General features: G+C 41.5%; 2 protein-coding genes across 8 annotated transcripts in view; one reads left to right on the top strand and one right to left on the bottom strand.

Annotated features, from left to right (window-relative positions):
• ANKS1A (ankyrin repeat and sterile alpha motif domain containing 1A) overlaps positions 1 to 11,470 on the bottom strand; it is a 176,425-nt gene extending 164,955 nt beyond the window's left edge. For 2 of the 7 annotated variants that reach the window (XM_034660577.1, XM_034660576.1), the window contains exon 1: positions 11,143 to 11,470. In XM_034660577.1, coding sequence (XP_034516468.1) covers positions 11,143 to 11,339 — 197 coding nt within the window. In that variant the 5' untranslated portion in view covers positions 11,340 to 11,470. The remainder of the gene's footprint in view (positions 1 to 11,142) is intronic. The other 5 variants (XM_034660579.1, XM_034660578.1, XM_034660580.1 and 2 more) reach the window with 3 other exon arrangements.
• Positions 11,471 to 11,600: 130 nt separating this feature from the next.
• On the top strand, positions 11,601 to 20,011 carry TAF11 (TATA-box binding protein associated factor 11). The gene is made up of 6 exons (XM_002914301.4): positions 11,601 to 11,765; positions 12,296 to 12,989; positions 16,147 to 16,295; positions 17,951 to 18,038; positions 18,380 to 18,476; positions 19,343 to 20,011. The coding sequence occupies exons 2-6, from the start codon at positions 12,822 to 12,824 to the stop codon at positions 19,471 to 19,473; spliced, it is 633 nt and encodes a 210-aa protein (XP_002914347.1). The 5' UTR covers positions 11,601 to 11,765; positions 12,296 to 12,821; the 3' UTR covers positions 19,474 to 20,011.
• Positions 20,012 to 20,065: the final 54 nt, after the last annotated feature.

The raw sequence follows: 20,065 nt of genomic DNA, 5'->3' as shown, positions 1-20,065 counted from the left end.
ACAGCCCTGAACTGCTCTGTTTTGTAAGCTTTCCTGGTCACTGAACTTCTTTTAAGTGGGTCTTGACTGTGATTCAAAAGGTAAAATAACTCGAGAAATGGATTGTGTTCAAAGGAAACAAAGGAAAATCACAATGAATGCTTACTCAGGTGAAAGGAAAACAAAGTCTGACAAGTCGGTTCACTCAGACAAGAAGGGCTGTGACACAGGCAGAAACCCCCTTTAAAAAGGCTCTTTCTGAGGTTAAATAAAGTACCACCTCCAAATAAACTAGCTTGTGTTTTCTATAATAGCTGATAACCTCAAGTAACAGTACCCCTTTGTCTACCTTTCACACATAAGAATAGAAACGTTCCAATTCTTAAAAATAGAATGTTCCTTTAAAAAATCTAAATCCCTGAGATTTTAGACTTTTGCTATGACTGAAAACTACTGTAATTAGGAGATCTAATACATGTGCAAAGCCGAAAGTCACAAAATGCACAACAGGATGGACAATAAAAAATTTTACTTTCTTAATCCTAGTAAAGACAAGCACTTGATAATGCCTTCCAAATGTAAAAATCAATGCTATTACTCCAGTATCAGTGAATGTTCAACGAATGTTGACTAGCGGTATTACCAGTGGGACATACATTTGGAGCTGATTTTCCAGGCCCAGTAAAAGGCTTGACTGACCCCACACATCACGCTGCCTCTAGTCACCACTGGCAGGGATAGGCATGCACTGTAATCATGACACAGAGACAGAGCCTCAGTCTTGCAAGAACCACTGGACACCATCCAACCCCACAGAGTTGATAACTGTTTGGCACAATGGAGCTCAAGTGCTTTAAGATACATTTTCCTTTCTGAGTAAAGAAGTTCAGTTTGTTTCTCTTACTTTTATTTTCATTTTTCATCTTAACTAATGAAAATGCTCTTTAAGGAATCTGAGAGCCCAACGTGAAAGTGCCAGGGAATCGGTCAGTATAATGGCGCTGGATGCTGTCATTGCCTAACAGAGGCCAAAATCTCTCTAAAGTAGAACGCTGACTGTCCCAACAACTGTCAAACAGAAAAAACCAAATGGTTCCACGCGCTTCCTTTATCATTTTTCTTTTTAAGATTTTATTTGTTTATTTGACAGAGATAGGGACAGCCAGCGAGAGAGGGAACACAAGCAGGGGGAGTGGGAGAGGAAGAAGCAGGCTCATAGCAGAGAAGCCTGACGTGGGGCTCGATCCCATAACGCCGGTACCATGCCCTGAGCCGAAGGCAGACGCTTAACCACTGTGCCACCCAGGCGCCCCTCCTTTATCACTTTTAAATTGACTCTATAATGTAGCATTTGTATGGCTGGTCATGGGGGATGTGGGCCAAAGCAAAGGGACCCACACCTGAACAGCCCACCCCTACTCCCAATATATAAAACCAATGAATAAAATATAATAAAAGAAATGCTTTTGTTTATAGTTGAGCTCCAAACCAAGCAAAGAATACACAGATGTCAGAATAGGAACTCAAAATCAGAGCTGTGAATGGGAACTCCCAATGCAATAACAGAAATCTATAAGTACACAGAGAAATGTGCTTAGTATACTTAATAAAAGACAATTCAGTGGATTCTTCAATGTTCATGTAAAAAGTGCAACACCATGAAACATATTAAGAGTAACAAATGAGATTGAGTAATCTAAGCAACAACTCAGCTTGACACACCTAGCTTCTTACCTAGAGCCAACCCATAAAGCTGGTGGGAAAACACCATTTAAAATTGGTCTTCCAAAAGTGCAACCTTTGATTACTCAAGTCCCTAGGGCATCTTTTTAAAGCTTTGTCTTCTACAGGGCCATCCACGACTAGCACGAAACTTAAAAAAAGAAAAAAAAGATTAGAAGCTGGATGAACTAATCTACACTCGCAAAGATCAGAACACTTGATTGGCAAATGGCCAGATGAACCAGCACAAACTGGGGGACTCCGAGTAGAAATATCATTCAAGTAAAATACACAAACACACACAACACCTCTCCGTTATAAACCAATTCAACTGCTTTCCACAGTAAAGTAAAACTGTCAGTCTAAGTGTTTCAGAGCACATTTTTAAAAGGTTATTTTTAGGGGCACCTGGGTGGCTCAGTCAGTTAAGTGTCTGACTCTTGATTTAGGCTCAGGTCATGATCTCAGGGTCTTGAGATCATCAAGCCCCATGTTGGGCTCCGCACTGAGCACGGAGCCTGCTTACGATTCTCTCTCTCTCTCCCTCTGCCCCTGCCCTGCTCCCACTTGCGTTCCCTCTCTCTCTCTCCAAAAAAAAAAAAAAAAATCTTCCTGTTAATAAGTGAGGAAGGCAAAATAGAAATGAAATATCACCATTTTGCCAACTCTTAATTAAATCATGGATCTAGGCAATGATCTCCAATGGCTCCCAACATCACGAAAAAGAAAGATTAAATAAAGGAAGTACACAACACTCACAGGAAGAAATCCTGCCAAAAACTTTGAACCTGAATGAAATCAAGTCTCTAGATCTGATTTCCAGCTTATAGGAAATACAAGGGACAGATGAACATGTTAAATGATACCTCAGAGATGCAATCAGTAAAACCCAGGCTGTGGGAAATGGAGCCAACACCCTTTTTTCTTCAACAAATGAACTGGAGAAAAAATGACAGAAATGAAACCCACAGATTTAAAGAGACTGAGAGAGCAAATGAATACAATGTGTGGGCCTTGTTTGGATATAGATTTGAACAGCCAACTGTGAAATATAAAATATTTTAGACAATATGGAAAATTTGAACTGTAACTAAACATTTGATGATTTTAAGGAATTGCCATTTTTTAGATGTGATAATGGTATCGTGAATATTTAAGGAGTCCTTATCTTTTAAAGATATGTACCTAAGTAATAAGATATATAGGATTCTCTTCAAAATAATTTAGTTGGAGGCCTGATTAAAAAAAAAAAAGCAGGGGGGCGCCTGGGTGGCACAGCGGTTAAGCGTCTGCCTTCGGCTCAGGGCGTGATCCCAGNGCAAAACTGGTCATGAGCTGGTAACTGTCTTAGAGAACATATGGTACATGAGGATTCATTTTTTTACTCTCTTGACTTCTGTATGTTTGGAATTTCCCATAATAAAAGCTAGAACAAAAGAAAATGGCTTTTGTCTCATTTTGCTTGGAGCATATTGCTCCATGCATTTGTGTTATTAATGGCCCTCTTCTAAACATTAGCCTCTGAAGGACCCAAGAGGCCCCAACTTGACCATTAAAAATCCTATGCCTGCACAAAGGTAACTTTCTAAATATAAGTAGCATTTAGCAGCTATAGATCAGTACATTACTTTCCAACCAGAAAGACCCAGGAGATGTAAGGGGCCTTAGAATTATTGTAAGAGTCCTCAAATACAATTACATATGTGATTTCTGCAATGGTTGAATACTCAAATTACATCTACTATCCTGAGTATATAAAATGTTACTAGCATGAGTGTGCACAAAATGTTATCTACAAGGCAGTACATCCCAGTGCTGTTTCAAAAGCAGAAAACTAAAAGCTAACTCATGTCTAATGGCAGAGGAGGGATTAAATAAATTACAGTTCATACCTACTGTGGAATACCACTTATTCACTAAAATGAGGTTAAAGAGAAAATGATAGGAAAGTGTTTATAATATATTAAACAAAATTTTGGGACAAAGTATGTACAGAACAATGCCATTTCTGCTAAAAAAAAAATTGCACAAAAAAAAGACCAAAGAATGTACACCAAAATTGCAAGTTAATTCCTTTAGGTGGTGGAATTACCGATGATTTTATTTTCTTCTTTGTGCTTCATGTGTCTAGCAATTTTTCTATAATAAATACAGAGATCCATAATATCAATATTGGATATCCAATTCAGATATCCAAAATCTCTGAAAATAAATTTTTAAAAGTTAGTGGCAGGGGCGCCTGGGTGGCACAGCGGTTAAGCGTCTGCCTTCGGCTCAGGGCGTGATCCCGGCGTTATGGGATTGAGCCCCACATCAGGCTCCTCTGCTATGAGCCTGCTTCTTCCTCTCCCACTCCCCCTGCTTGTGTTCCCTCTCTCGCTGGCTATCTCTATCTCTGTCAAATAAATAAATAAAATCTTTAAAAAAAAAAAAAAAGTTAGTGGCAAACTTGCTTAGGTACAAAACCTGTCCTAAACTGATACAGAGCTGCTTCGTACTTATCCCTTTTGTGTGAATAGTGACAGATTTCACTGTAGTAATACAACGTTTCCGAGTGTTGACCCCAGATTCCACCAAGGGCTTGCTATGACTCTCGAACAACCCCAAAATTTTGGATACTAAATCCAAGGGTTTCAGACAAAAGACTGTGGACTTGTATCAGTTTGTAATTTGCCACCATTACCATTTTTAGACTTCTAAAAATGGGACTCATATTTAAAAAGTTTGGGAGCTTCTGCTATCAATTATTATACATTTTTTTTAGATTTTATTATACATTTTTAAATGGCATCAGTATAAAATATGTCCTTAACAGGATTATCATTCCAGTTTAATCAAAGGTGGCAAGCACTGGGCTCCCATCAGATGATTTTAGCAGCCAAGGTTTACCAAGTCCTTGGCATGTGCCAGGCATTATGTGCCTTCCATATTTTTGCTCATGTGATGCTGCTTCAGGAAGTAGATACTATCCCAGGCCCATTATCCATATGAAATACAGATGCTCAGAGAGGTTTATGTAACTTGCCTAACTCACAAGGCGGAGTTGGGTCAGAGCCTGACCTTCAGCAGCCATGCTGAGCCCTCGCCAGTTAGGCAAGCCAGGGGGCAGTTCTACTTCCTGGATCATCTCCACCATTTTTAATAGTGGTAATAACATCAAAGTAAAGCAGAGACAACTGACTTGTTTTAAAAACTTTTTGATTTGTAAACTAAACAAACTTGATCTACAAATTACTAAGAAAAGATAAATATGAAACCATAACATATAATTTCTAGTATTACTACTATTAACTCTAACCACACCAAAGTTATTTGAAGATGTTCTATGAATGTAACAATATAATTTTCTATACCACAGAAAATCTCCCAGTAATCTTTTGGAAATCAGTGTGGGGAACATTTTCTGAGAGCTGTCCAGAAGAGACCAAGTTCCTACCCACAGAGAGCCTGACATTTCCAAGAGCAAACTCTCTACTTTGGGGGTTTCCTTGGTATCTCTGGGCTATATAACCCAGTAATTTACTTTCCCTCCTGAAAACTAGGGTAGAAATAGCCTTGACTTCCTTTTTGCAAACCAAAATTCACAGCTGTTTGGGGTGAACAAACCAAGAGGAAAAAAAGAACCTTCTGAAGGGATTTTTTTCAGCCAAGGATGCAACTTTCACTGGGACCATAATCCCCCAGGACCAATGAACATGCTGAAGCTTACTGGATACAAATCAAATTCTTAAGACCACAAGACCGCTTCACTGTTTCCAGTCTCTAATTTTTGTAACTAAGACAGTAAAAACTAAACTTCAATTGGAGAATTCAGAAAGAGGAAGATGTTTGACTTTTCAAACTTCTGTTAAATTATCTTTTTCTACAAGCACATGCTTTAACTCAGTTTAAGATCAGCCACTATTTTTAGATAAAATAACCACACAAAGTCATATTCTGCTTTAAAGAAAGGAAAAATGCACAGCAATTCCAAAATAAAGGAAAAGGACTGCTATCCCAATAAAATCATACTTAGAAGAGATATATTAAGAAGTTCTTTAAAAATCATCTTGAGGCGCCTGGGTGGCACAGCGGTTAAGCGTCTGCCTTCGGCTCAGGGCGTGATCCTGGCGTTGTGGGATCGAGCCCCACATCAGGCTCCTCTGCTGTGAGCCTGCTTCTTCCTCTCACTCCCCCTGCTTGTGTACCCTCTCTCGATGGCTGTCTCTATCTCTGTCGAATAAATAAATAAAATCTTTAATAAAATAAAAAAATAATAAAAATCATCTTTAATGAATTAAGAAGGTCTAGTGTAAGATCTAGAAAACTGTTATCCTAATGGATAGTTGTGTTTTGTTTTTGCTTTGTTGCATGTGCTTGGAAGAACGAGAACTTAGATCACACGAATCCATGAGATCCTGCTTCAGGACCACACCTTCTACAGTCCTTAGTCAGCACTGTCCTCTTCCTTAGGATGTTAAAATCATTTTGCTCTAATTAGGCACATCGAAAAGAAATCTGCCACCATGGGAGGACAAAAGTAACAGGGGCAGCATGAGGAAAGCTATTTTGCCATTACTGTTTCCAAGCTACACATCCATTCTTGAGGTGAATGAAGGACCATTCTAATGGAATGGTTATGTTAACCACCTCTTTTTTTTTTTTTAAGTCTGAATTCCTGACATAAATATTAGGAATCTTTCTTAAAAAACAATGAATAAGTTGTTATATCTTCTAACATTGGAACAACTTTTTATTGTCCCCACTGTCCCCAAGTTGGGTCCATTTTTCAAAAGTTTTCATTCTTCATTCCTTATTTCAAAAAATATTTCATGTTTTTGGAAAGCTGTGGCTATTTCTGGATAGTCTCCCCCAACCACCCCAAAAGGTAGAGTAAAAAGTAATTTATAGCCACGTTTATTGCTACTGTCTATAAATTTTCCGATTTCCAGTAAGCCTCCTTGGCTTATTTTCTTATTCACTCTTATGCTTGAGAAATTAAGTACAGAAATCTCCTAAACCATGACACAATCTACTCCTCGATCCTAGCCTTTAGTTTAGTTTCTCTGTGCTTCTGAACCCTCAGGAATGCATTTAACTTTACATTGTTCACATACACAAGTATTTAGCTCGTAATTCAATATAGTTTTAAGTTAATATATGATGTTTTCTTGTAACATTTCCTTTTCTCAGGTTTGCCCTTTAGTTGACAGAACTCACTTCTAACCCAAATCTTACCATCTTCTCATACAGAATGTTTTCTTAGAAATCAGTAGTTTCAGTATGACCATCAACATATCAAACTCTGCATTACATGAGAATTTGTGTGCAAGATTGAAAAATACCATGAGTTAAAAAGAAGTTAACATGGTGCCTGTTCCAAGGTACCAACTGAAGGCACACAACTGTTCAACAATCAGAAAATAAGATCATATTATATAAAGCAAAATCCACACCATCCAGAACCTTTCTAGGACTAGACATTTCAGGTAACTATGCTTTCTAAATAATCTATTGCTTGTCTTCTTAAGTAATATTTGAATCATTTTGGATAAAAAACTAAAATATGTTTTTCCTACTTTCATTAACATGCTACACTGAACATAATTTAATCTGTATCTGACGGCTGAGAGTCATAATAAACAGAAATTAGAGCACTAAGCTACAGTACCATGATGCCTGGGACCTAAGCAAGTGTGCAGGGCTATGCACATCTATGTTAACGGTCTCAAATTACTGGTGGGAAAAATTATGCTAGATTTTAATTGCTTTTTCTGTCTCTTATTTTGTCAATCTGTCACACAGACATACTGTTATAAATGCTGTAAGGAAACAGACCATGTATCAGGAGAGGGGCTAATTTTGATAAAGTACCTACTATGTGCTGGGTCTGAGATGAACTTTGCAGTGCATTTGGCAATCGGCATGGCACAAAATAGATGACAGGTAAACACTAGATAAATGAACGGCACTAATGTGCCTACCTAAGCAGGCCCTCTCCCTTATTTACTGTCTCTCATCTGCCATAGCCCAGAAAACACATACCCAAGGTTGAAAGAACACCATTTATCATACGTCTGGCATGGTACTTTGCACACAGCAGGGGCGGTATGGCAAAACTGTATGTGCTGAACTGAACTGAGGATGGGTAACAGGGAGCATTTGCAGTGTGCCAGGAACTGTGGAAGTATCCTACACACAGTATCTAAGATGATACCTATAAGGCAAACAATATTGTCCCCATTTTACAGATGCAGAAATTGAGGCTCCAAGTGGCTGAGTAATTTGTACAAAATCAAGCAGCTAGTCCGTGGTGGGAGTACACTGTGAATTCAGGCGGTGTGACTGCAGAACATTATACTATACAGCCTCTGAATTAATGGGCAGTAAGTGAAAGACAGAAAGACATGAAGTTTTTAACAACTTTTTTTTCCTTGAAGTTTTTGCTCACTTTCTGATTCTCGGGTACGTTCTCAATTGGCGAGTGTTACTATTCCTAAACATTATACTGACAGGCCAAAGCAATAAACTATGAAAGCTAGGCAAGTAAAGTATGAGCCAATGAGCTACTGTACACTCCAGATGATGCGTTCCAAAGAAGGAGAAGCCTGAGAGATCTGTGTGTATTAGGGTCATCAGGGAGGGCTTTAAGAAGTTAAGACCTAACCCCAAGAAGTATAAGAGTAAAGAGATGGGGTGAGAGAGGGAGCATCTTGTAGCTTAAGAATAAACACAAAACCTTTGTGGAACTGGGGATGGGGGTCATAAATAGATGAAAAGACCAACACACATGTGGTTTAGAACATTTATATCCACTGCCACTGTAAGCTCCCACGCTTGCCAGCTATACTTGGTCAAACAGCTGAACAAACATAGGTTGCGGTTGGCACTACTTGTAAGGGTAGGATATGGCAGCTAATGCAAAGGCCAGATCTGAAGCTATGATTCCACAGCTCTTGTTAAAGGTACTTAGAGGTGGGGAGTGTGGGCATAGGGAACCTACCCTCTACTATTTCCAAACCTAAAAAGGGAGGACATGCTGACCTAGGGACTATTTAAATACAAAGTGTCATCTGCTCAGAATCTTTCACTAGGTTGAACCAGAATCACCTCTAATTAAAGACACACCTAGTGTAACTAGTACCTGCAGATCCTCCCTGCCCTTAGGAATCCCAGGGATGAGAGGCTAGGGCAGCTCTTAGGCCACCTACCATCTCCGTAAGAGACACAAGAGCAAGTCAGGAGTCAGCTCTCTTACGCAAGGAAATGGAGACACCATGCACACTTTATGACAGAGACTGGAAATTTTAGCATGAGGCCAAAAGTAAAAACACTGTGGTCAACAAGGATTTCCTAGTCTTGCTTAACTACATGGCAGCTAAATCCTCAGCAAAATTTCAACAGTCTCGTGAGTGTGAGCAGTAAGAGTAATTTGACCCGTACTTGAAGGTGGGAGATATTTGAGTTTCTCACCTCAGCAGAATATACTAGGGGTTAAAGTATCTCTGGCAAACCTCCAAATGCTACATTATTCAACTAATTAGACATGGGCACCCTCAAACTTGTATAGTCTTTCTCTCATCTCTCAGACAGCAGAAGTGCAGAAATGTAAGTAATCCAGGGAAGATTCAAAACCCAATGCATGCATTCAAAGTACATCTATTGAGGGACACCTGGGTGGTTCAGTTGGTTAAGCGTCTGCCTTCAGCTCAGGTCATGATCCCAGAGTCCTGGGATGAAGCAATGCGTTGAGCTCCCTGCTCAGTGGGGAGCCTGCTTCTTCCTCTGCTCCTCCCCCCACCCCCACCCCACCCCCACTTGTGTTCTCTCTCACTCTCTCCAATAAATAAATAAAATCTTAAAAAAAAAAAAAGTACATCTATTGAACACCCATAAGCTGTCAGGCACTGATCTAGGGACTGGGACTATAAACATAAGAAAGACTAAGTCACTCTAGAATATGGAAGTGTACCCATTCATTATTATTACTCTTTATCACACCCAACCACTCAAGGCTCCAAGCAGGAAGTTCTTCTAGTGCCCCACTAGCACCAGATAAGTTTCCTTTCCTGCTTCTGTGCCTCTGATCACAGCTTGCCCAGCCTCTGATCACAGCTTGATCACTGTACTTCACCTATCTAAATCCTCACATCCTTCAAAGCGAACTGAAGTCCTCTTCCTGGAAGCTCTGATCTCTACCTCATTCCCAAAGTTTTGTCTCATTTCTCCGAACTACTAACAATTACTGCCAGTACCACCACCAGCCTATTTAGAAATTTGTCATCCTCTAATTGATACTTTTATTCATTCAATGAATCCTGAGTACCAACTGTGTGACAGCATTGTTCTAGGGGCTGAAAAAAGGGCAGCAAACAGCATTGGTTTTAACCTCCCCAAAAGAAATCTTGGGGAGAGTTCTCTTATACCACTTTTTAAAAATATTCCCGTGTAGACCTGGGTTTATACTCAGTGCTCAATACCTAACAATTTATTAGATCCTTGGGCTACTTTGGTCCAACCTCACTCGAATTGAAGTTACATAAACTAATGGGGAACAAAAGCCAACGAAGCCATTTCTAAATGAACTTCCACTTCTTAAAAACCTCAAAAGAACAAGGAAGGAAAAGAAAACAGGCAATGAAAGTGCTGCTGAACCAACACATTTTACTCACACTGACAAAGCACCTCCAATTCCCCCCTCCAAGCCATGCAAAAGTGACCTTTTTCTCTCAATCCGTACAGCTCCAGATTCAAGTGATTATTTTAACAACAGATCTCAGAAAACTTTAAAGCACCCCTCAGTTTCCTAAACCGGTCTTTCTAAAGCTTTGTTTCTTGACGAATAAACCGCTTGATGAATCCCGCATATGCAGGATTAGCAGACTTATCCAATGAGGTTCACTACAACGAACTAGAATGTGAGCTTCAAAAACAAGAGGAACTAAAAGAACACTTTGAATGTGATAAACCCAGACACAATTTTAATATAAACAACAAAAGCCAGGTCCTGCAGAGCGTGGTGGAAGGTTCCAAGTTACCAAAAGAAGGGAATCAAGAGAATTTCCTCCAGGGGAGCGGCGAGATTCTGCAAGGCGTGGGAGTTTCTGCAGGAGGTGAGGGAGATTTAAAATAAATATTCCTTTGCTCTAAAGTGGCTTGTGAGATACGACAGCTGGCACCCTACAGCGGGCAAGGGTGAAGCCGGGCTGTGCCATGCGCCGGCGGCTGCCACCTGGGCACTCCCACCATTCTCCGCAGCCAGGTCAGGGTGCGAGACCGGAGCCCGGCACCGCGCGAACCCGCACCGGCGCTCCTCGCCCCGTGGGCCTCCCGCCCTCGACCCGGGGCACCCAGCAAACCCACCCGCCCGGGTCTCAGGAGCGCGGACCTCTCAGGAGACCCAGGAGACGGGCGGGGTGAGGGGGTCTCCAGACGGCTGTCCGCCCCGGGCGCGTTACTCACCTGAGCAGACTGGAGAGGGGATGGCTCGAGGACCCGAGGCCGCCACCACCGCCGCCGCCGCTACTCCCGGAGGAGCCGCCGCCGCCGCCGCCGCCGCCCCCAAAGCCTGAGGAAAGCCGCTTCCCGGACAGCAGCTTCTCCACCGCCGGGAGGTGCCCGGTGCGGGCCGCCTCCAACAGCTCCTGCTCCTTCCCCATCCCCAGGGCCACCGCCCCCTGAACCCCCTTCCCAGGGCTGCGGCCGAGCCTGCTCGGGCTCCCAAACTTTCCGTCTCCGGGCAACGCACCCCCCAAACCGGCCGGGGACACCACCCCCCCTCCCCCCCGCCTTTTCTCCCCAGGAGCGCGTCACTTCCGGGATCTGGCGTCACGCGTCACCGCGCCCCCGCGCCCCGCCCCCTTGCCCACCTAGCTGGGCGGGGCTCGGCCGGCGGGTGCAGGTGGCTTTGGTCCCCTGGAAGTGGACCCGGGTCTGCGGAGATAGGCCTCCAGGGGCAAGAGGAAAGCGCCTTGTAGATACCCACTGTACAGGTGGAAGGGAACAAACGGAGCCCACCTGTATGCGCCTCCCGAAGTGCGCTCCTTCCCCCAAAGATTTTGGGAGCCCACAGGACAAGAAATACGGTAATTCACACTAGCAGCGTAGAAACAAAGAGAGAAATATGGTAACGCGCACCTACAATTCCTAGCCCATTCTTTCAGCACGCATAAATTAAATAAGCGGTGGTGGGGACCTAGTGATAAAGAGGTGAATAAAATGCCCCGCTCCGTACCTCAATGAGGGAAGAGAGGAAAAATTTTAAATAAAAATATCTCCACTTCTTCATGGTCCCAATCTCTGAAATGGCTTGTTAAAGTGAAATATGGAAAAAAAAAAAAAAAAAGAGAGAGAGAGAGAGAGACCTCCTTTCCCAGTAGGATTTGCTTCCTCTTACTCTTGATAAGATTAACCAAACTGACAGAAGTCGGGTTTATGAAACCGACGGCTATCTTGAGTACTGGTGAATTGGAAAACTCACTTAATTGGGTAGAAACTATGTGTTTTTGCTACTAGAACTGTTCCTAGCTCGAAGTAGGCGCTCAACAGTTGTGGAGTGAACAAATGGATTGGATCAATTCTGTTCAAACTATATGACTTTTGTTTTTTTTTTAAGGTGCTTAAGGAACCAAAGAGAAATGCTGGCAATTCACACAGGCCCACGGTCTCTACCCAATTGAAATGTACGAGGTTGAGTCCCTGCCTGAAAGTTACCAGACAGCCGCATCTCACGACACTGGCGTACAACGGAATTGAGTTTTCTCCCGTCCCCAAACTTCACTCTGAAGAAAGCGGATTAAGGAGTTAACTACGTTTTTAGAAAGGCAGACGTGGGAGAGGGGGGCCTTCAGTAAACAATACAACTCTCCTTTACAAATGCTGATTTCCCAATGTGGAAGGAAAATCCACAAACTGAATTCTGCACCCTCAATCTTCCCCCTCCAACCGCCACCAAATCAGAGTTAAAACGGAGCCCTGAAGTTCTCTACGCGTGTTTCAAACTGTCCCCTCCGAGGAGCCGTAAGAGTGATGTCATCATAGCGCGACGACAGGAAGTAAGCTGCTGCGTTACTGTATTCCATTAGGTCGGGAGCTCCAGAGGCTGGCAGGACTGCGATCTCTCTCCTCTTTTTCTTGCTGCTATGGATAATGCCTGCGAGTCGCCCGCGGAAAAAGGAGAGACAGGGGAGTCAGATGAAACGGCCGCTGCTCCCGGGGGCCCCGGAGCTACAGATACGGACGGAATCCCGGAGGAAACTGACGGGGACGGAGATGGGGATTTGAAAGAAACAACAGCCGAAGAAGGCGAGGTAGGGAGAGAAGTGTTGATGAGGCCAGAGATTGTTAGTGCTTGTTGGACCGGCTTTCTGGTTGGTCCCTGCCAAGCTAAGATAACTCGAACTCACCGTGACTCCCTCTAGATATGCGAAGGTGGGTGGGGAGAGGGAGGAGACAAAACTATAATGCTGGTTCGGTTCTAGACACCCAGCCATTGGGTTAATACTTTTAATCCCTTTAATCCCTGCCCTTAGATTAAAGGCTACTTCTAAGGGAATTTTTTTTTTAAGTAAACTCTACCCCCAAGGTGGGGCTTGAACTCACGACCGGGAGATCAGGAGTCGCAGGCTTTACGCAGGGAGCCACCCAGGCGCCCCTACGGGACTTTGACATAGCCTGTTGGTTTTCCTGGTGAGGAAATTGGGATCTGATGTCACACTAAGATTTAGTGCAAGAGCTAGAACCCAGGATTCCTAGTACCCCTTTGAACGAAATATGGTTTCTCCTAGATGTTGCTCAAGCATAACTTTGTCATTATACGCTGCAGAATCGTTCAAGGGAGACTTCGAGGGAGTTACTGGATTAGCCATGTTTTTACCCTCTTCCGACATTTAACTACTATCAGTGACCTGGGTGCTAATGTCCAAGGGTCTCTATAGCATAAATACACCAAACCTATCAGTTGTACCACCCGAATAGCTCAGCAGTGTTGCCTAACTGAGCATCAGTCAGGGGACCAGAATCTCGGTGTTCTCTTGGTTCCATTTCTAGAGATAGAATCTTGGGTTCTTAGAGCTTCTTAGGGACTTAAAGAGATCATGGGGAAGGACATTGGATTAAATAGAAACAGGCTTTCAGAGCATTAAGTTGCATCAAAATATATAAAGTTAGGACTTTTAGAAAAAGAAAAATATGATGAAACTCTTTTAAGAAGGAACCTTTAAAACAGATCTGAAGGATAGAGAAGATTTGAATAATTGACTTAGTCCCATAAAGAGATCACTGCATACAGAAATTTCCACCCAACAGAAGATAAATTTTTTTTAATCTGAAACACTTTTTAAAGTTGATCATATAGGAGCACCTGGGTGGCTCAGCTGCCTGGGCGCCTGCCTTCAGCTCAGGTCATGATCCCAGCATCCTGGGATCAAGCCCTGTGTTGGACTTTCTGTTCCGTAGGGAGTCTGCTTCTCCCTCCCCCTGCTCTTGTGCTCTCGCTTGCGCTCTCTCTCTCTCCCTCCCTCTCAAATAAGTAAAAATCTTAAAAAAAAAAAAAAAATGATCGTATACCATACCACAAAGAAAAACACAAATTCTTAAAAGCAGAAATCAGGGGCGCCTGGGTGGCACAGCGGTTAAGCATCTGCCTTCGACTCAGGGCGTGATTCGGCGTGGTGGGACCCAGCCCCACATCGGGCTCCTCCGCTATGAGCCTGCTTCTTCCTCTCCCACTCCCCCTGCTTGTGTTCCCTCTCTCACTAGCTGTCTCTATCTCTGTCAAATAAATAAATAAAATCTTAAAAAAAAAAAAGCAGAAATCAAAATAGGCCACATTCTGTTAGTACAGTGCAATAAACCTAAAATTAACAAGAAAAAGCTTCTCCCCACCCCCACTCCCCCCAAAAAACTAGCGCCTGGATATTTTTAATTGTTTTTTAAGTGGCCTTTAAATAAATTAACAAAGAGAACACTACATTAAATCCTATAGCCAAAACCTTATTTAAAGAAGAATTCATAGTTTTATATATTTTTATTAACAAACAGGAGATGCTGAAAATAAGCACCCAACTCAAGAAACCAGAAAAAGAACAGAACAGGAGCGCCTGGGTGGCTCAGTCAGTTAAGCATCTGCCTTCAGCTCAGGTTGTGATCCCGGAGTCCTGGGATGGAGCCCCACATCAGGCTCCCTGCTCAGCCGGGGACCTGCTTCTCCCTCTCCCTTCCCCCCCGCTCGTGCTCGCTCGCTCTCTCTCTCTCTCAAATAAATAAATCTTGGGAGCCTGCTTCTCCCTCTCCCTTCCCCCCTCTCATGCTCTCTCTCTCTCAAATAAATAAATCTTGTAAAAAATAATAAGCAAACTGAACAAACCAGAAATAATTTGATGTTCAAGTTTAGGCCAAATAAATTTGAAAATCCAAGAAAAATGGCTCATTTTCAGGGAAAATATAAATCACCAAAACTGACACACAGAGACGTTAGAAAACTTGTATTAAATAGGTAACTAGAAAGGAAATTGAAAAGTTTTTTTAAAGGTATACCACCTTCACTTTCACCTACCCCCCTCATATTCCTGTATGAGTTTATGTGAGTTCCTCTTTAGGGAAAACAGAGGTTAAATCCCATTAATGAGGTTTGTAGTGTCTTTTGATTTTATATTAAGGTAGAGGGGATGAAGTTCGGATTTTGATTTTAATTGCTATTAAACAGACGTTAAACATCTAGTGTGAGTAAACCTATACTAAATGCTTATGTGGGGAGAGAGAAATTATAAGAGACAAACCTATCTTCGAAAAGTTTTCAGTCTAGCAATGGAAAATAAATCTTTGCATGATACAGTAGAATTGAGAAATAGGAAGAAAAGAGCACTGCATGTGGGAGAAGCTCACTTATAAGTTCCAAATCCAGGGCCGCCTGGCGGGCTTAGTCGGTAGAACGTGCGACTCTTGATCTCAGGGCCATGAGTTCAAGCCCCATGCTGGGGGTAGAGGTTACTTAAAAAAAATTATTAAAAGTTCCAAATCCAAAGAAACACTGTTTTGATGAGAAGGTGCCTCCTTTTTAATATTCTTTCCAGATGGAACCATCAGCAATAAAGAGATCTCTAGATTTAGAGGCAGGAGAGCTGGCTGGATGGAGAGGACTTTTCTGACGTCCCCTCTAAAGAATGAGGTCAGGAAAGTGGGCTCAAGGCGGGGAGTGGTTTTCATGATCCTTGGCACATCATTTCCTTTGTAAACATATTAGAGCTATGATCATAGCTAAACTGGAAAACTGGATTATTTGGCTGGTTTTCTTTCCACAGCTGGGCTATACACTTCTTTAGGAGAGAGAGTGTATCTTACACATGATGATGGTACAGCCAGTGTTTGGAACCCAAAAACTATTGAATAATGGATTTGTTGTGTTGTAATGAGAATGAGTCTGGAAAGTAGGCCACATATATAATGGGGTTTCTTTCATCTTCTCAGCTCAAGAGTCAGGACATCTCAGATTTAACAGCAGTTGAAAGGGAAGACTCATCTTTACTTACTCCTGCAGCCAAAAAAATGAAAATAGATACCAAAGAAAAGAAAGAAAAGAAGCAAAAAGTGGATGAAGATGAGATTCAAAAGATGCAGTAAGTCACTTTTGGATTTTTTTCCCCATTTCAAGGCTCTAACTTGACCACATGAAGTTAATAAAAAATTTTTTGGCCTTTAAATTTTTTTCCTTTTTTATATTCAAAAGAAAATAAAGTACATGATACCTTATGTTACATTTTAGGAAATACAAATAAATAAAAAGAAAATACCATCTTATCACCAGAGATAAAAAAAAAAAGTTAATATTTTGGTGTATGGTCTCCAAGATATTTTTTATACATACATATATGTAGAAATAAATTTTTTCGAAGATGTTACTGTTTGTAACCTGTTTTTCACATTATCTATGGTGAATGTTTTCCATGTCAGTAATTATATATCTAGGTTGTAACTTTTTTTTAAATGGAAGTAGCTTCGTTGTGGTTATTTGGGGTTTTGTTCTGTTTTGTTTTTTAAGGTTTTATTTTTAAGTAATCTCTACACCCAACATGGGGCTCAAACCCACAACCCCAAGACCAAGAGTCACATGCTCCACTGGACTGAGCCAGCCAGGCGCCCCTCATGGTGTTTTCTGATTGTAAAAGTAGTATGGGCTCGTGCAAATTATTCAGAGACTACAGAAAAATGGAAAAAATAATTACCTATAATCCCACCACCCAGAGTTAACCCTGGGTATATATTTGATTGGTATACTTTTTCAGATTTGGGGGTTTTTTTGGTTGGTTTTTTTGTTGTTTTCAGACTTGTTTTTAATGTTTGATATGTATAGCTAAATATTTTGCTAGTAAATATGCCCATAAGTCATCAATTGCAGTGGCTGCATTGTATTCCATGCAGATGAATAATTTAATCCATCCTGTAGTTCTTTTTTCTTTTGACAACATTATGATGACTACCTTGGAGCGTATCTTTGCATACTGGCCCGTGTATTTCCTAAATAAACTCCTAGAACGGAATTGCCAGTTCAAGCAGTATTGAGTATTTTCAAAGGCTCCTCATACACATTTCCAAATTCTTCTCCAGAAAGGTTGTCCCACTTCACACTCTATCAACAGGTATGAGGTTGTATCCTCACATTCTTACTAATACCATTCTTTTATAATACTTGTTTGATTCATGAAAAATGTTATCTTAGTTTATCATTTTCATTTCTTTAATTAATGATAGTTAATTTTTTCCCTTTGTGTTGGCTATTGGTATTTTTTGTAAATTCCCTGTTCATGTCCTTTGCTTATTTTCTAAATTAATATAGCTTTTTATTTATTTGACAGTATTAAGAGCATTAACCCTTTTCCACATATTTTGCGAATATTTTCCCCCAAGTCGGTTAATGTTGAAAACTACTGGTTTGAATATAAATTTATGTATCAAATTTTTACTGTCAGTGTGTAGAAAGGTAGAGTTGTGGGGAGAGAGCCATGTGCTGAAAACACAATCTAGACAATCTAGATAGCATAGTACACTGGGACCCAACATTGTTGTTTAAGTTTTTGTTCTTAAGGAAGTTGTGTTTTACTTTTTCTCAAGTTCCTTAAGAGTAAAAATGCTTTATCTTCATTCCCAAGCCTAATACTATTGACTGCTCGAAAATTCATTTTCTAACTGTCTGAGACTTGTTTTTATTGATTTGATAGTATATGTTAAGCATTTGTTCTTGTAAGCCAACTTAATTACCTGAATCTTTGTCTAGAATCCTGGTTTCTTCTTTTTCGGAGGAGCAGCTGAACCGTTACGAAATGTATCGCCGGTCAGCTTTCCCTAAGGCAGCCATTAAAAGGGTAAGGATGGACTCCCACACTTCATTTCCATCAGATGTGAGAGCTGAACTAGACGCAAGAGCTATGTCCATTAGCATTTTGAGAGGGGTGTTAGTCAGGGTGGTGGATCATTCATGCAGGAAAATAAAAATAAAATGCCCCTCAATTATCAATTGGAGTTTTGTATTCTAGGGATGGGGTCTCGACATATAGGTCACTATACACCCGAATCCTTGTCTTAATGGTCTGAATTTCACATCCAGCCTTTAGCAAACAGTTTTTTAGGGAAAAACTCTTAAGGGGACCATATTCCAATGCCAGTTTTTTACTACCTTAATCATGGTCTTTGTCCTTCTTTCAAGCTGATCCAGTCCATCACGGGCACCTCTGTGTCTCAGAATGTTGTTATTGCTATGTCTGGTATTTCCAAGGTTTTCGTCGGGGAGGTGGTAGAAGAAGGTGAGTATTATTGATACACATACGGGATTGAACCTCTGGTGATCTTATTTTCAAGAATATCTATACTAAGGGACCTATTAAAGCACTTGTGGGAGTTTGCATTTGCACTAGGAGATGACCAAGTGTATTCATGACCATTATTCCTCAGAAGTTTTAATACTCAGAGGGAAGGAAGCATCTGGGAAATCTCCTTTCTAGATTCCTCTCCTCAGCCCAGGGTGACAGAAGCCGACTTTGTATTTTTCTCCAATGGACTTGGCTCATTTCTGTTGCCAAATTCAAGACACAAGAAAAGCAGTCACTGGGGGCTGACCAATGTGGTACGATGAGGCGTTGTCCCCGGTGTTACAGACCCACGGGAACTGCCCTCTGTCCATCAAGGAAAGAACCTGGCTTCTGTATATTGCTAATCTCATCAGTGAAATGTTTTATTTTTTTAAGCAGAAGTTATGTTTTAAACTGTTGCCTGTGATAAAGACTGATATATTACGCTAAAGCTAACATGCTATGTTTTATAGCATTCTCTTAAGGGACAGTGTCTTGGTGTCCTTAGCAAGCTTAAGGGTTAATCAGAATTACAGGATTCAGGGGCGCCTGGGGGGCACAGTGGTTAAGCATCTGCCTTCGGCTCAGGGCGTGATCCTGGCGTTATGGGATCGAGCCCCACATCAGGCTTCCTCCGCTAGGAGCCTGCTTCTTCCTCTCCCACTCCCCCTGCTTGTGTTCCCTCTCTCGCTGGCTGTTTCTATCTCTGTCGAATAAATAAATAAAATCTTAAAAAAAAAAAAAAGAATTACAGGATTCAAATGGATCATATGATATGAAGTCCTTGTGTGACAATGAACTTTTCTTCTTGTCCTGTTTAGCACTGGATGTGTGTGAGAAGTGGGGAGAAATGCCACCACTACAACCCAAACATATGAGGGAAGCTGTCCGGAGGTTAAAGTCGAAGGGCCAGATCCCCAACTCAAAGCACAAAAAAATCATCTTCTTCTAGACCAAAGCCTAGAAAGACCTGGTACTGAAGGAAGCAGCGCTGGTTCCAGACTTGCTGCTGCATGAGACTTGGCGCCGGTGCTTCTGTATCTCAGTCCCTCCAAGGAGTCCACGATGATTTTAATGTCTTTCTCGGAACTCTGATATTCATCGCATCTAAAAGGCATGCAGCCTGTTTCATACTTGCCTTGACTAAATATTGGGACCTCTTTGGGCATTTTGAGGCATGTAACTGTTTCTTGGCCAGTTGGAAGAAGGTACGTGAGCCTCAGGCATCTTCTAGACAGGGAAGCTGCGGTCAGAGAGAAAACCTTTCCAAGAGAGCTTTGACGGTTTCACACTGAAGCATGAAGTTGCTATGACTTAGGTTGTTTCTTCCATCAGGTTTTAAGTAGATGAAACAACCAGAAACTTTTGACTTGAGATACTCTACCATGAAGAACACCGTGATAGCAAGAGTAGTGGAAAAGTTTGTCCCTGTAAACATGTAAAGATCTATGGATTTTGGTGAGTGATCATTAAACTGGTTTCCAACTTGCTGTATGTGTATTCATTTTCTGTCTAGGTGGTTGTAATGGGGAGAAGTTCATCAT

Source organism: Ailuropoda melanoleuca, chromosome 5, assembly GCF_002007445.2.
Source record: "Ailuropoda melanoleuca isolate Jingjing chromosome 5, ASM200744v2, whole genome shotgun sequence".
In the NCBI taxonomy this organism is placed as follows: Eukaryota; Metazoa; Chordata; class Mammalia; order Carnivora; family Ursidae; genus Ailuropoda; species Ailuropoda melanoleuca.
This window is presented reverse-complemented; position numbering and strand designations above follow the sequence as displayed.